Below are 16,770 nucleotides of genomic sequence, written 5' to 3' on the forward strand. Positions count from 1 at the left end.
GCGGACTGACGGACGCCGCTTCCCGGAGGGGACAGCGGGCGGAGCCGCCGCCGCCGCCCGGAGGAGAAGTTTGGCTGAAGCGTCCGCCGCGAGAGGAAACTTTTCTCGGGGGGCCGGAGGCGGGGGCGGCGGCGGGAAGGAGCTCGGGTCCGCCGCCCGGCGAGGGGGCTTCCGACAGGCTCCCCCCCGGCCCAGGCCGGGCTGCGGCGGCCGGGATGTACCTGGCAGCGGTCTCGGCGGGGAGGAGACGCCCGGGCGGAGACGGCGGCTGGCACCTGGCGGCGGCGGGGTGGCTGTTACTGCTGGCCCTGCTGCTGGGCGAGTCGGGGACGCGGGCTCTCGTCTGCTTGCCCTGCGACGAGTCTAAATGCGAAGAACCGAAGAGCTGCCCCGGCAGCATCGTGCTGGGGATCTGCGGTTGCTGTTTTATGTGCGCTCGGCAACGTAACGAAAGCTGCGGGGGAGTCTACGGGCTGCACGGAGCTTGCGACCGGGGCTTGCGCTGTGTCATCCGACCTCCGCTCAACGGAGATTCCATCACCGAGTACGAAGTGGGCGTCTGCGAAGGTGAGAGGTGGCAGGACATCATCCGTCCGTCCATCCGTTCCCGGGGGAGGGGGTACCCGCTGGGCGCCGGGGAGGGAAGGAGGGTGCCTTAAGGCGCCGGTTCGTCCTCCTTCCTTACCCGCCGCCCGCCTGTCCCATCTGCGACCGCGTCTTTTAAGCTTTCCTCCCTTATCTAAAAAGTTTTAGCCTTAATTTTGTTAGGTTAAACTTCCAGGCTCTTCCGCTTCCCCCTTTCCATTAGCGTTTCACTGGTTTAGCGATCGCTTATGTCAACACGGATGCCCAGCTAGAATTCCTCGATAAAAGGGCTTGGGAAGGCTTTGGCAGCTGGAAAATCGGCGGAGGTCAGTCGTGCACGCACGATGCCTGTTCCGGATTCCCTCCTCTGTAAGGAAACACAAAGGCTGATCATCTGTTGTAAAGTTTTTTCCTTCCTGTTCCTGTCACCGAATACCTCCCCGCTTCGGTGTGCGATGAGAAAGGGATGTCTTTTTTCCCTGCTGGAGCATCAAGGGGAAGGGAGAAGCCCCCACGGGCAGAACTCCCCTCAAAGTCACTTGTGCATCCTGCCGGCAGCTTGTGAGGTGATGAGCCGGTACGAAACGAGGAGGGAGTTGAGTCCCCCCCCCCTTCAAATTTTATGGCAGAGTCCCTCGGATCTATTTCTTTACGTATACAATCTAACATAGGGCCAAAAGCAAATTTTGAGTCCTGTTTTTGGTCTTCTTCCCCGGGCTCTATTTCTTTTCTCCCCCCTTCTCCCCTCCCCCCGGCTGAGGGGAAAATATGGCGCTGTAAAGAGATTACAAATAACCAGTAGTTTGGGATATGTATATATGTATGTGAGACCGGGAGCGGGAGCTTCGACAGTTCTGGAAAAGGAGCGGGAGGCGGTCTGCTCTCGGCGGGTAGAGGGCAGCACAAAGTCCAGGGAGATGGGGAGGCAGCATCTGTCCAAAAAACCCCAAACAAACCCCACCAAAAATCCCACCCCCAAAAAAAAACCTTCGCACTTAAAGCGACGCACTGTTTTGAGAGCGCTGAACCCGGTTATTTTTAGTGAGCAGCTGACCTTTCTCCCGGCGCTCGTTATTAGCTTGAAACTCCTCCGGCTTCCCTCACAAGTAAACCGGGAGCAGCCGCCGCAGAGCAGGGCGGTGTGTCCCGACCGAGCTACAGCCCATCAGCCTCTGCCGCTGGTGCGGGGGGATGCAGGACCGGCCCCAGGGGGAAAAGCTCTGTTCCTAAATAGTCTAAAAAAAAAAAAATAAATGGCCCTGTGGTACTTTGAAGGCTTTGGGTTGAGACCGTGTTGCTGGATATGCTGTAGTCCCTCTCTCTTGTTTTTAATAAGTATTGGAAAAGTTTTCTTAGATAGAAAAGTAGAAGCAAGGAAGAGGCGAAAGGTACTTTAAAAACCTACCTGATTCCGGACGAGTTTCTCTTTTCGCATGTTTTCAAGTAAAAGCTTGGCTTCACAGCTTTTTTGGGTGGGATTTTTCCCTTCCTCTCTCAGTTAAAGGAACTGAAAGGCTGCAGTGATTAAATGCCTTAATGTTCAGCTCCCTCGCTGTATCGCAGTACGGTCCTCTCTGGCAGTTTAGGAGTATTTCATTCCTTTGAAGTGATGCAATGTGTACGTTGCTGTAGCTCGACTTGTAACACGTCCCATCTACTGTTGAAAATAGTATGAAGCATTTGTTGGCAAGATTGCGTTTCAATTAGTGTTGTGGTTAGGAACTAGTTCCAGCTGTCCCTATAGAAATAGCCGGGGAGATAACTTATCTATTTAATTTTCATTCTTGTAGATGAAAAGCAACTGAGCTGAACTGCCAGCTTAATAAATAGTCCTGGAATACCTATTACTGAATTGTCAGGAAACTGCCTCATTCTGAGCAACAGAAGTAACATATTGTTCTTCGGGGTGCGTGTGGTGTACCGTGGTGGCAGAAAGGAAAATGGGGACTTAATGTACTACCTCCCATCCCTGAATAAAGGTTGATTAGCTACATTTATTTGATCGTTGTGACCTAAACATTTGTGCAGGTTACAGGCACACGTGCAACAGGCTGGGCTGGAGATACCTGATGTGTGAGTAGTATACTAAGTCACGTCTTTAGAAACTAACAGAATAAAGGCTACATTTTTCTTTATACTGTCTACTGGGACTGCAAACCCTTTTCTACTTCAGGGAGGAGGAAATGGAAGTGACTTATAGAACCATGTGAATAGAAATTGATGTTTTTACTCTCCTTCCTGTCTCTAGCCTCTTCTTGCACTGCAATTTTTTACACTGAAATGACCCCTACTGGCTACAGTTATAAGCATATTTTTTATCACTTTTGAAGCTTCAGCAGTGTCTTATTTTAGAGTATCAACACTCACTAGGCTACAGAAAACTTTTAAGAGCTGGAATTGCAGCCAGTAAAAATGCTTGTCTCTTAACTTAGTGTTCAGTGCACTTGGCGTGAGCTCTGTAACACCTGATGGAGGAGTCCCTGTGGCATCTGTCACTCGTAGCCTCTCTCTCTGAAACTAGGAATGGAGTAGTTTTTGTTAAGGCTGTCTTTAGTAATGAAATGTGTTGCTCATTAATGGCTGTTGTTCTGTTCTTCATCCTTCGAAAGCCTGAAAGAGGTCGTTGCTCATCTTGCCACCTTAACTGTTCACATCTTTATGCAATTCTAAGGCTCAACTTGTGGCATTATACTGAAGTATGTAAATGCTTTACCTGAATGTAATTCTGTTCTTGGTAAAGAGTAATTTTGAGGTCAGCTTCCACCGGTGTGAGTGCGTACACTTACTGAAGGGCAGTCCTGAGAGACTTGCCTCCAGCCTCTGTTGGCTCTACAGGGATGCTGCTAGTGGATTGTCTCTGAGGTGTCAAAAGCCTGCAGCGCCTTCTGAACACTCTTAGCATTCAGAAGTTTTGATTTTGGAGCAGGTGCTGTACCTGCTCTCTGCCTAGGTGACCTAGGTAGACCTAGAGCCATCCCTTCTCCAGGAACCCATTAGCCGTGACTTCTGCGCAGGGCTCCTGCCTTCTGGGCAATTGTAAAGCCATGGAAAAACTCTGCCTAAGGATTTTTGTTGCTCTGTGAAGGCATTTCTTGTGATCACCCTCTTCTTGCCTGTGTTTCAACACTTCCCCAATTTTTGGTGCTCTTAGGTGAAGAGGCCTCAGCTGCTTTGCTGAACTCATTCTAAGGCATAACAGTAGCATATGAAACAATGTTGAATGAGTTATTTTTCACTGTATAATAAAGTGTAAGTTTTTGCACTATATACTTGAGATGCAAAGTTAATGAAACTGATGGTTTTACTGTATCTGTAGGTTCCTTTAAGAATATAATTCTATATAAGTTGGCCTGTAGATAGCTATTGAGGTAAGGTATTGATGACCTACTGGCTCACCAATATCATGTTATACTTTACTTGCTTCATGGTTGGTTTTGGTAGGCTTTGTTGTTGGTTTGGGGTTTGGTTTTGGGGTTTTTCTTGGGGTGGAGAGTGAGATGGGGCAGTTAGCTGCTGTACTTAAGTCTTGCCTTGAATACTTGAGGCTTTTCTGCCTAACTTGTAGCTCTAGAAGTGGAGTTCCCTTGGGACCAGGAGAAAGCTGCTGTAGTGCATCTTAGGCAAATGTCAGGTAGTGGGTGGGTTAATCATCTAGGACGGTGGTAGAAGCTTGCCCCACTGTGACCAGTCCCAGTCTCTCATACAGAACTGCAGATTTTTGGAAGGTTGGAGCATTGTTGTCTGGCTCCTTGTTGAGGCAGGTGGGGAGAGCTTGCGTGTTCTTCCCATACATATGGCATTACGCCTACCCTGGGCTGACTTTCCTCCCCTAGAAGCCTGTAGCAGAGTATGATCTTCAAGGGCACAGTGTACTGTCTGTAACCAACATGAAGTGAAACTGGAAGAAATGGCACTTTCAATGGGAAGAAATGACACTTTTAAGACTTAGGGATTTTTTTACAGTTGCAAGGAGGAGAGTTAAGTGGGTTTGTTTTTTTTTGGTGTTTGAGCATCATTTTAAGCACATGCTAATTGAGTTCTCTTCTGCTTGTCTGAAGTAAGAACAAGGCTTGTTAGTCTTTTTACCACAAGTGGTGCTTCTGGTTGTAACTTTTGCAGCTAATACTCTTTGGAGAACCTTCTCAGCTGGTTTTGGTCCTGTGCTCCACATCTAATGCGTCAGTGGACCCAAAGACTAGAACATGATGTCTCCAGACGGACTTCAATACAACATGCTTTGCTTCTTGCCTGTGGTGGTGTTCAGACCCTTAAAGATCACACAGTATTGCTTTGAGTTACTGAAGTTCAAATGATGTAAAAGTTGCATATGGTAACCTGGTTGTTAGTATCAGTTTGACTGGAATGCCATTCCCCAGGTTTCTTGACTTATTGTTTGTTTGTTTTCTTATTCTGTTGTGTAGTGAAGACCTGGGGAAATGTGCAAATGGTTCTGATGTCCATGTGTTAGTGGAGGAGGTTCCTTGTACACATCAACTGTTAGAACTGATGATCAGGTTGGGGTCTTTTTCAGGTGTTAAATGGTGCACCAAAACATTGTTGGCATGAAGCCAACAATCCCCAGGCTACTGGGGAAAAATGGAGAAATTATCCATGGTGTCAAAAAAAAAAATCACAAAAATTATCAAACTTCTGAAACTGGAATGAGAAGTAATTCTTTAATGGGGAATGTTCAGCTTCTGATATGCCAGTCCTTACTATATTTAACAGTCCTCTTTCCCCACCCCCCAGAAAACACTTACTATGCATATGCTGACCTGCTATGCACAGGCTGGATAATTTGTAAGCTGTGTCAACTCTGACTTCTGTCAATGTGGAAATCTCAACAACAGTAAGAGCATGTAACTTTGAGTGTGGCCTGGAATCTGAATTGGATCAGGTGCTCATTTGACTTGGAAATGTCCTCTCTGTTCCTGGGCATCATGTTTCGATTTTAGGAATGGCTTGTTTCTGATATTGCAACAAAAACGAGTAGTCCAATGGATATGAGGAGGGATATTGATTCAGGAATCTGTAGGTTTTTGCTGTTGTTGATCAGCACAGTTTAAAACTAGAAAACTCACTGTGAATAGGCTGAATGACTAAATCTCTTAACTTACATTAGGAGGAATAATCTCTTTTTAAACAAATAAAAACAAATAAAAGCCATTTGATCTCCCCACGACTGTGTCAGTCATCCTCTGCCGATGTGCATTTTTCCCTGTAGAAAATGGTTATTTCATTTAGCTTCCCCCAAATCATCTTGCTTGTAAAGAATTTATTTATTTTAACTCCCTTCCAACTTGTCAGTAACTTACGCACCCCTAAGCATGGTTGTACTGTTTTAAGTACCCTCTAGCTGGTTCAAGAATACTTACATAATTTAAGTTTGTGCATAGTACTTAGTCAACCAAAATGTCATTTGACTGACAGGCATGTTATGCAATAATTAATCCTTTCAGATGGCTCAGAAATGCCTGCCTTCCCCTCTCCTTTTGCAACCCCACCCCCCCACCCCCCCCAAGGATTCCTCATCTCAATGAGTAAAGGGTATAGCATCCTGCCAGCAGGACCAAATGTTTTTCTGCTTTAATGGCTTAAATACTTCGTAGAAGTGACCTATTAAATGTCTCTTGTGACTTGTAAACTGCTTTTCATTTGACAATCCATTTAATCCACACAAGGCGTAAACTTGGCAGTGGTGACTTCAGGGTTTTGCCTGAGACTCCACCTGATACTGGCTGTAGCCTGGAGGTGTTCTGTTGTAGCTCTCAGCCTTTTGGTGAATATCCACGTGACTTGGACAACTGATACTGACAAGAAAGCTTATGCATGTGGAGAAATTTACCAATATAAACTAAGATGTGAAGATAACTTTCTATAAAGGCTATCTAGATTAAATTCCACATAAGCATAGGGATTAAAAGATGCTCCCTGAGGGAGCTGTAGTCTAAACAGACTAGTTTGGCCATGTTTGGAGGAAGTCAGCCCTTAGTGTTGAAATGAATGGAAGCTGTTCCTACCTTTACTAGAGGCAGTGTTAGGTCTCCAGCAGCTTTCACTGGATCTGCTGGGTAATTAACTTCAGAATCCACAAATTGTGTTAACACCTTGTGGTTCAGGAGCCTGTAGGTCTTTCAGTAAGAAAACAAACAGGAGAGGGTAGCGTTTGGGACAAAGGGGAAAAGCTCTGGCTCACAGATAGGCACCCATCCCCAGGTTCTTACTCGTTTCCAAAAATTAAAGCCTTATATGGCCAGGTACCTTGATACCAATAGGCTTCAGGAGAGTGTGGGGTTTGGTGGTTTGGGTTTTTTGTTGTTGTTGTTTGATGGATTGTTTTTTTTTGTTTGTTTGGGTATTTTTTTAATTAATGAAAAATCTCCCAAGTGTAATGTTGCTCAATCTGAGTGTGCCCATTCTGTTGGGTCACTTATCCTGAAACAAATTAAATAAGGGTTTTCCTATAGTTGATGTGTTCTGTTCAGGAGGTTTTTCAGAAAGGCTGGATGGATGCAGATGGAGGAGGTGTTTCTTCCCCTCACTGATGGGCTGTTGATAAAAAGCTGATAATGCTATTACATGTGCTAATATAAAATGTGCTGCTTTGATAATAGATTCTGGTTGATGTCTGTCCCTAAGTTAAGTTTCAGAAAACGAGAAAAGCCTTAATGCTAATTCTGAATCCAGTGTATGTAGTCTTTCCCTGTAGTCTTCTGTACCTAAAGAAATTGGAATTTCTCTGAAGCCCTGTAATTGAGATGCTCAGTGATGCTGCCTTAATGACTGGGAGAAAAGTAGCAGAAAGTTTAGGGTATCAGCTTTCTTCTAATAGTGTGGACCAGGCTTTGTATAGATTGGTTTATTCATAACACTGTTAGAGAATCTGTCTGAGGTGAGAATTATCCCACTGTTGTCAGCTCTGCCTCTGCTGAGCAGCTTCAGTTTAGAGTTTGCAGGCAGGCTGGTGCTGTACATGCAGGCTTCTGTAGCCTACGGGTGCAGTGTGCAACTTGGGGGGGGTGGGGAGGAGGACGGGGGACGGGAATAAATAATGAAATCTTAGTGTCCTTTAGAAAACTGGTATGAAGGTTTGGCTCTTTCCTGAGCCTTTAGCAATTGGTTTTTTTTTTTTTAAAGAGTTTTCTAGAGTTGGGGGGAAAAATCTGCCAGAGCAGCTGAAATGCTGTTGTCCATGCTCATTCTAATCAGGAGAGTACTGCAGAAGCTCTGTCTGACCAATTAAACCCTGGGATACTGAAATACTTTCAATCAGCTATTTACAAATAAGATGTGGTTCTGGTCATATGATTAATGTATTTGCAAGGAAAAATATTTCTGGTACTTAAATGTCTAGGGATGGGACTTTGGAACTCTCTATTTATCATTTAGACCATCTTTGGGGCAAAATGTTATTGGAAGTATCATTCAGTCTTGTTGGGGGAATCCTAATAGTGAAAATCTTAAACAAGGCCAAATAAAACATCACCACCCCCCCAGAAAAAAACCCGAACAAACCACCCAAACACCTGCCCCCATACACCCTGAAACACACACAAAAAAAGGAGGGGGATGCGTGGAGAACTGAAATACTGCAGATTGTGGGCAAGGGAAAACTTTAAAACTTGAAATAGTTGCTCACATCACATGCTTCACTTAATGCTTCCATTTATCTCTCTGCTTTCCTTGCGGCTTCTGTGGATTTTTTGATAATTGAGTGGAAAGCTGGTTTGTTTAAATACTTTCTGCATTCCTTAGTATGATATAACTGCCTTGAGACACACGCAGAGCTGCTGCAGTAAAAATCTTTCTTGCTGTATGGGGGATTTGATCACCTGAGATACTTGCTGTAGCTTGAATAAGGTAAAGCAGGCAGTCAGGTTGGAGACAAGCCATAAATGTCCAGGGTTCCTGAGTTATCTAAATGTTATGGGATGGTTTTGCTTTCTAGCTTTGACTAGAAATTTTACTGTGAGGCTGCAAAGCCCTTTTGTGCTGACATGCATTCCACATGAAGATTTGATCATGGAAAGCGGATCCTTCCAAAAGGTGGAAAAACTGCTTTATCATAGAATTCTCAGCTGTGTGTCTTACCATAAAAGTTTCTGCCAGCTATGGTCCCCGATTCATGACTTGACTGAAGGAGTGAGAGGGGAGAGGATTGCAGCCAGTACATGAGCATAAGCTCACTTCAAGGCTAGCCTTCCCTTTCTGCTGCTTTTCAAGGTCTGGGGCTGGGTTTCAAGCATTCTTTAGTGGTGATTAGTCATTTCTATTGTTCAGCTCCTCCGAAACATGAATTTCCTTTCCATCGTTCTTTTTTTTTCCTGTTAAAAGAAAAGCCAAAGCCTACTGGCAAGAAGTATTTCCCCCCCCTTTTTTTTTTTTTTCATTTTATTTTACTTTAGCAAGTCTGCAGAATCCTTTCTGAGTCCCATACCATCTTAATGAATAGCACTGATTTGAAAATACTGTCGTGTATTTCAGTGTGCTGGAGATCCTGGATCTCGTTTGATGGAGAAGCTTCTGAAAGGTTCCCCCCTGACCTTCCTAGAGGGCAGTACCAGTCTCAGTAGGGATCGCTCCAGTGTCACTGTGAAAACGGTTGTCTCGTAGGATTTGAAAGAGTGCAAGAGATGCAACTTTGACTGTCTCCCTTACAGATTGGCAGTGTGTTTGAAGGTGTCTTTGATTTTTCAACATAGTGAGAAACTGTCACACTTGAGAGGCAGAAATAGCTGAGAAACATGCTGTGGTTACATGTAAATTCATTCAGTTTGCTCAATTCGCTCCAGTTCCATTTACCCCCTCACCACTGAACTGTAATTTAGGATTATTGTTGGTGCAGTGCTTGCATATTAGTTTTCAGCAGCGATACTTTAGTGATGGTTACAGCGTGTTGCCTGCTGGTTATGAGTGATGCATTATCTTTATAACCAATGAAGGAGAATAGTATGTGGTTTTCCAATTGACAGCTGATACTTATCAAATGTCCAGAAAGGAAGACAAGGGTTGTGGGACAAAAGAGGAGATTGTGTTGGGCAGAGGGAAGTGAGGACTTAAAGGAAGGAAAAACATAACTGTAAGCTATGGAGAAAGAGTTTCTGAAGAGGTCTTTCCTTTTAATTTTAACTTGCACCTGTTTTGAGATGAACCTTTGTATGTGAAGACAATAAATGCAACTACAGTGAGCTACTGTGTACTTTAGAGTTTCTCATCGTTTCTTGCTTTTCTGAAAACACGGGCAGCTTGTCAGGTGCAGAAGACATACCTGCTTCGGTTGTGAGCATCACACCTTGCACACTCTGCTGTGGTGCTGTGTTGCAAGTGCTGGTATGTAGGAGTTAGCACAGAAGCAGCAAAGGAATGCTGCTTACTAAGGTTGTATTTCTCAGACTGCTTCCCAGACTGGACCTGTTGTTTAAGGACCTCTTGTTCAACTTGTTAATGCCTTAATCCTCTTCCCTACTTTAGACACATGGTATGACAGGACTTGAGAGTTCAGCAACCCAGAGCAGCGCATTGAATTGCTAGCAAGCTGAAACATTTGGTTTGCAGAAAGCAAGTGATTATAAGAGCGATGGAAGAAAATGAAAGAAGTTTGGAATTAACATTATGCCTCCCCTCCCATGGCTTCCTCATAATATGAAAGCACACTTAGACATTGTACTCTTTAAATTCTTCTTAGACTTAACTTTGGTCTGAGCAAAGGCAGAATTATTTTATTGTCTGAAAAGAGATCTTGCCTGAATGAGTTGGAAAGAGTAGAGAACTAAGTGTGGATAGAAAGGATTTGAATGACTGTCTTTCGAGCTATAGTTATCAGCCTCCTGGGACTGTTGAAACACTTTGAGGTGTCTGTGCAAAAGGTAGCAAAGTGGCTATATAACAGCCCAGGCTATATATATCAGCCCAGCACTGCAAGGAAGACTGTCCCTTCCCTTTTTTTGCCCCTACCTGATTGTGCCAGCACAATGAGGTAGCGGGAAACTGTAGTGAAACTAAGATCACTCTGGATGGAAACTAACGGTTTGCTTGGGCTGCTTCTCAGATGGATTGTTTCAGATGGATTGTTTCTGAAAATGTAAACACCTACTTGATTTTTGTATTTTGAAATGTCCCAGAAGTCAGCTAGAAGATAGGATGTGCATACTGAAGTTTGAGTAGTTCTTAGATCCTTACATTTGGGTTTTGTAGACCCTGCTTGCGGAGAAGTAAAGCATTCACAAATGGCTGTATCTCAGTGTCATCCAGATTTGAGAGGTACGCATGAAAGAGCACTCTCTTGAAAAGGAAGGCACAGAGAAGTTCAAACAGCATTCAGGAGAATATTTGTACTACAGTATGGAATTGTTCACGGACTGTCACAGTTCTCCAAATCACTGGTGTGTAAAAGTTTTTGGGTTTTTGTGAATAGTCTGCAGGCCATGACTTTTTTTTTTTTCTTGGTGGGGGGGGTGCAGGGGGAGAGTAATAGAGGCTAGATGGTGTGTGTCACAGAGCCTAGACTTTGTTCAAGTCGTGTTTTCATTATCCACTTAAATATTTCCGATCTCTAAAGGAACAAGCATGCTGTATTAGACCGCCATTTATCTTCATCAAGCTGAGAATTAGATGACTTTGTATCAAGTAACTAAAGCTTTGAATCAAAGTGAGGTGCTGGTTTCATTCCTTTAGCTCATGCAGGTGCTTTCATGAGGGTATACCTTTCATTCCAAGGAATTTTATCTGTCTAGATGTGACTTCTAAGGAGTTACTCTTAAATGCTAAACAGGTATTCATCTAGCAGGACCTTTAACTTCTGTTCATAAAAAGACAAAATCAACTAGGAAAAGGAGTCTGAAGTCTGCATGGAAGATGCTACTAGACTTTTCATCGATTTACTAAACTAAAATAAGCTTGTTACAGGTTTGCTGTTTCATTGATGGAAATCTGGTTTTGAAATGAAATTGTGTGAGAAGCAGTATGGTAAAAGATGTCCAGGCTAGAACTAGATTTGCATTCTTCCCATCTGAATGTGACTTTCTTTGTATTCACTCACAGTAATAAATACCACTCTGTTTCATGATTCAGGATTTTAAGTGTATAGTCTGCAAGTATTCCAGAGGGATTTCTTCTGTCTTCCATCCTTTTAACTACAGAGCTAACTTTTGAAGGGGCAAGGCATCTAACACTTTAAGTGGGCCTAGTACTAGGTCATGGGCTTCCTGTGTACCTCTTTTTCTGCTCCTATCTGAAAAACCACAAGAGGTGTCAGGTGAGAGATGTGGTCTGGAAGTCAGATAATACTGTGTGTAGTGCCACAGCGTGTGGTGCATCAACATCAAGGCATTTTGCTGTAAGGGATGGCTCTGCTTTCCATGCCAGGTGGGTCCCACCTTATGTGGGGTGAGCAGCTCTCGTGCAGTAGGCGATTTGCCAATCTCCATCAGCCTTGAAAAGATCTAGTGTTTAATGCCACAGGGCAAAAACTCAAAAATGCTCTGAACTGGTGTGTTGGGAACGCAAAAGTGTGCTGGCATTGCTCTCCATGTGCCTCATCTGTCTGTGCAATGGTGGTCCTGGAGCCTGGGGGTAGAGCAGCTCTAGGGAGCTGGGATGCAGGGCAATGGTGCAGTGCACTGTGGGCTCTGGGTCTGCCACAGCTCCTGGTCCCTATGCAGTGGTAGGAGAGGAGAGCCTGTATGTCAGAAACCAGGAGCAATTCAAACCGTTTTCCTAAGACCATTAAACACCTGGCTGGGTGAATCTTGGAACATATCTATAGCTCCTTTTGTTCTTTTCAGTACATGGATTACTGCTGTGATGTATAAAATACAAATTGTCCAGGCTGTATTCCGGCTTCTTAAAAACAGGATGTATTATTGTTCTCCAAATTCTCATGATTGTTGTTATTTTTTTTTTCTCCCTCTGCATGCACAGCCCCCTCACGATGGAAGTGTCTCAAATGTTACTTGAAGCAGCATTTTCTCTTGAAAGAATTTTAATAGTTTCTCTTCAGGAACTTCTACACTTCCTTTGACTTTTATTGATACAGTTGCTGTATGAGATGATAGGTTAACTTTAACTAATAATAATAAAAAAAAAAGATAAATTACTTCCTGGGGTTAATGACTATTCTTCCTTTGCTATTTTTATGGAGTAGAAGAGCCATGAGGTTCCCATGGAGGAGGTTTTCCTCCTTCCAAAATTGACTTAGTTGTTTATTCCGTGCTGTTTGTCAGTAGAGCAAGCCCATGGTTTTACAGGGAGAAACATAGCCGGGAGAATATGCCCTGATGCTTTCTGTAGATCACATACTGAAAAACAAGCTCTTTCCAGGTGCTGGGTTATTTTTTTCTCCCAAAACAGGAAAAAAACACAGGTGAGAGGATATTCTGCACATTTCAGTGGGTGGATGGTACTTAAATGTCAATATTCTTGTGAGTGTGTGTGTGTACACTGTTATTTGCAATCAGTTTTTAGGCTTCTATGAAGCGTCACACTACTGAATGACAAACAGTTTTTATCTGACTGCACTGAAGGACAGCTTCTGATAACCCCAACTGCAAGAGGAAAAACCCACCCTTCATAGCTGGGTGTTGATATGTTTCTTGGCAGGGTCTGTATTGTAAACTTGCTTGTTGGTAGTATGTAAAGTAGAGATGAACTACTGAAAGGCACAATGTGAAAGCTGCTGTGAAATATAAGGATTTAAAGACTGAGAATAGGTATATGTTCCTTTCTTATTACTAGAAGTCAGTGGACTGTGTGACTATTGTGCTTGTTTTGGTAGACAGACCTGGAAAACAATCTGGCACTCTATAGCAAGGAATATCTAATGCCTAGTTTATTATCTTCTAATCTTGCATAAAAAGCATGAGTCTTGTTTAAACTTCTGAGTTGGTGGGGTGTTGCCGTATGTCTGCTTGACCTAAGGAAGCTGAGATTTTGTAGGACTGGTCACCTTGGTGGAACTCTGGATTGACTGGATTTATCCCTTTCTAGAGGGAAAAAAAAAATATTGTTGCATGTAGCCACCTTCTAACAGCAAAATGGTCAGCTGTGCAGAATATGGGTTATGCATGTTTGATGGGACTGCTTCAAAAGGAGCAGAATTAGTTGAGCAGAGACTTGTTCCAGCCCAGCTACGCCCCCCCATCGCTTGATAGCAAGGAGCATGATGTGCTTGAGCAATTCTGTTGGAGTAGGGATGGTAATCTAGGAGTGCTGGAAAACTCACTTCTGATTCTGTTACAGAACTAAGAGCCTGGCATCTTGCAGTATTTTTGTAATAGAATTCACTCCACAGAGATAACTTTGTGATGTATTTTATAATCAGGTTTAAAAATGCTTTCTCTCTGTCTCAATTTCTACTGCTATAACAGCTGCGGATTCTGTCCAACGTTCTCACTTCAATGAATAAAAATAACTTCAAGTATTTGCAAAAGTTATTTCAGTTAGACTAGCACTTATTTGTACTACTGATGTACTCTGCATTTCCCTGAAACTTCATACTTCATTCTTTTTAATACAGATGGAAGTAAACAATGCCTGTAGCTGTAACAAAATGGGCAATAGAACAGCTGCAAAACGTTGGTATTTGGCAAATCCCACCGTTTAGATTAATCTGCTATTTTTTTTAAAATCTGTTATCTTCTCTTTAGCACTGTGTTGAACTTGAAATAAATCGTGCCCAGCTCCAAAGCAGCTGAATTTATACACTGCAGCTGAAATCCAATAGTGAGCGAGTTTGTTTGTTTATTTTAGATGAAAACTGGGATGATGATCAGCTTCTTGGATTTGAACCGTGCAATGAAAACCTTATAACAGGTTGTAACATAATCAACGGGAAATGTGAATGTGACACCATTCGGACCTGTAATAACCCGTTTGAATTTCCGAGCCGGGATACTTGCCTGTCGGCTTTAAAAAGGATTGAAGGTAAGCACCTGTCTTCAGTAATTCAGAGTTAGTAATTGTTCTGTGCATTTGATGAAGAGCTAGGGTCTAGTTTAACATGTTTTAGGATGCCTTGACTTTCAGATACCTGTGGTGGTCTTTCACAAGGCGGTTGTATGTTTTAAAGGGCTTCAGTAAGCTTGGCCCTCCAAATGCATAGGTTTATGAATGAAAAAAACCTAGTGCTTTGTGTTATGCAGATTTTTAAGACAAACTTTACTGTTTGTGGTATCTACCTTCCTTCCTGTAGCTGTAAAGCAGCTTGGAAAAATCTTCAGATGTGTTGATGTGACTGAACCATGAATAAACACAGTGAATTTTAATATCAGAGGCATAGAAAAGAGTAGTGTTTGATTATGCTTGTATTTTTTTCTTATATGAATGCATGAATTGCTATTTTCTCAAGGTTTACATAATGTAGCATTACTTTATTGCTCTTATTTTTGAGTTTCCATGTTCTTTTGATTAGGCTTGCACTTAAGTTTATGCTTCTGCATGCATATATGATGGAGTTTGTTTGGGTTTGGGCTTTTTTTTGCTACTTATGGCCGAACTGGAGAGGAGTTGGCTCAGATATATCCAGTTGGAATTAATTTCTCATGGTGTATTTCTAGGATTGTTTCAAACAGCTGTCAAAGGTTTGATCTTGGGCCCTTTCTCTGATGCTGTAATTACTGTTTGTTTTCCAAAGTGTCCAGGAACATGAAAAAGTTGATTAGTGGTGTGAACTTGCTTAATTAGTCCTCTTTAAAACAATGTTCAAAGACCTAGTAAAAAGGTAAATGTTGTTATAAGGCTACTAACCATATATAAAGTTACTATATTACTTAAGGAATTGTGATCTGATGTCACCTGTCATACTCCTTTTGTGATAAAATGGATTTCAAGCTACAGACTTTAAACAAGGAAATCTTGTGAGAAAAATGCGGCTGGTGGAATTGTGTACATTATCACAGGTCATAATGTTGATCACTGAAGGTGTACAAATGCTTTTTGAGGGTTATTTTGTGGCACTTCAGCTCTAAGAGAGGCACAATCTTTGATCTTTTGACATGGCAGTAGCGGGCAGTAGGATATATGGGTTCTTAAGTAACCTTATTCACCACTTCTTTTTTTTACTTGTGAGTGTGTGACTGTCTAGTAGTTCAGCAAGACTTCTGTTGGCATGACAATTCATCAGGTGTTTAACTTGCTAAGAAAGTCTGCTGTTGGATGCTTTTTGATTTCTGCAGACTCGGGAGACGTGGACTTAGCTTGTGGAATGGCATAGCTAAAGTGGGTTGAGGAAGTAGCTCACCTTCAGCCTCTTGTTCTGTTTAAAATGGGAATTCAGCAGAAACAGCATTTTAAGCTTAGCCATGAGATATTCTACATGTAAACTGTCTGGTGTGAAAGTGACAGTGTTGTTTTTTAAGAGGTGTAATTATTTATTGTTTGTTTTTCTTGGTTTACTTTCTTTGGGGGAAGATACAGATGATGTTCTTTCAAAGACTCAGACTACAGAGCACCAGTAGAAGAGTTAAGGACCTGTTGATTTTTAATTATTCATAGATAGGAAGGATAGTTGGTGCAAGTGATGAAATGACAACGGTCCCCTAAATACCAGAAATCTGTCAGTTATAACTTAAGAGTTACAACAGTCCAGCTTTAACTTGAAAGAACGTGAATTTGTGTTTGCACCCTCAGACTGTGAAACCCTGCCACTATGGATGGATTTGACTTCAAACATTCCTTGTTTCCTAACAGAAAGGCAGAAGTCATAGCATAGCTTCTGCTTGTCTGCGTTTACGGCTGCAGTCAGTCAGATCTCCCCGCTGTGATTTGCACTGGAAATGCTTATTCCCTCTGTCCCTAACTAGGATTGAAAACTAAATACTAATGGAGGTTGTTTCTTTAGGTCTCTTGTTTTGGTAACCAAAATGTATGTTTCACTCTGTTCCTGAGCTGATGGAAAAGAAAAAAACAACTTTTTTCCCCTTGCATGTGTCACATCCCTGCTGGTCAGTGTCCTGGCTGCAGCTAGGATGGCGTTACCTTACCCAAGGAGCCAGCACAGGTGAGCCGAGCTGGCCAAGGGTGTTTTCTGTGCTGTGTGACATCACCCTCCCCCCTACCCACCCCACCATAAAAGGGGCTGGGATGGGGTGGAGGAGAGGGGTGTCCGGGATGGTCTTTGTGTGGGCAGAGCGTCTAGTGGGTGTTGGGCCAGTAAGTTGCATTGTGCAATCCTCGCTATGTGTGTGTGTG

The 16,770-nt window shown here is 43.0% G+C and overlaps 1 protein-coding gene across 1 annotated transcript in view; it reads left to right on the forward strand.

The window, feature by feature from the left end:
• The first annotated feature begins 200 nt into the window (after positions 1–200).
• Positions 201–16,770, forward strand: part of CRIM1 (cysteine rich transmembrane BMP regulator 1) — a 179,207-nt gene continuing 162,637 nt past the window's right edge. The window contains exons 1-2 of the mRNA XM_084261363.1: positions 201–567; positions 14,332–14,505. Of these exons, the coding sequence (XP_084117489.1) occupies positions 216–567; positions 14,332–14,505 (526 nt within the window). The 5' untranslated portion in view covers positions 201–215. The remainder of the gene's footprint in view (positions 568–14,331; positions 14,506–16,770) is intronic.

This window comes from Gallinula chloropus (genome assembly GCF_964237585.1).
Source record: "Gallinula chloropus genome assembly, chromosome: 3".
Taxonomy (NCBI): Eukaryota; Metazoa; Chordata; class Aves; order Gruiformes; family Rallidae; genus Gallinula; species Gallinula chloropus.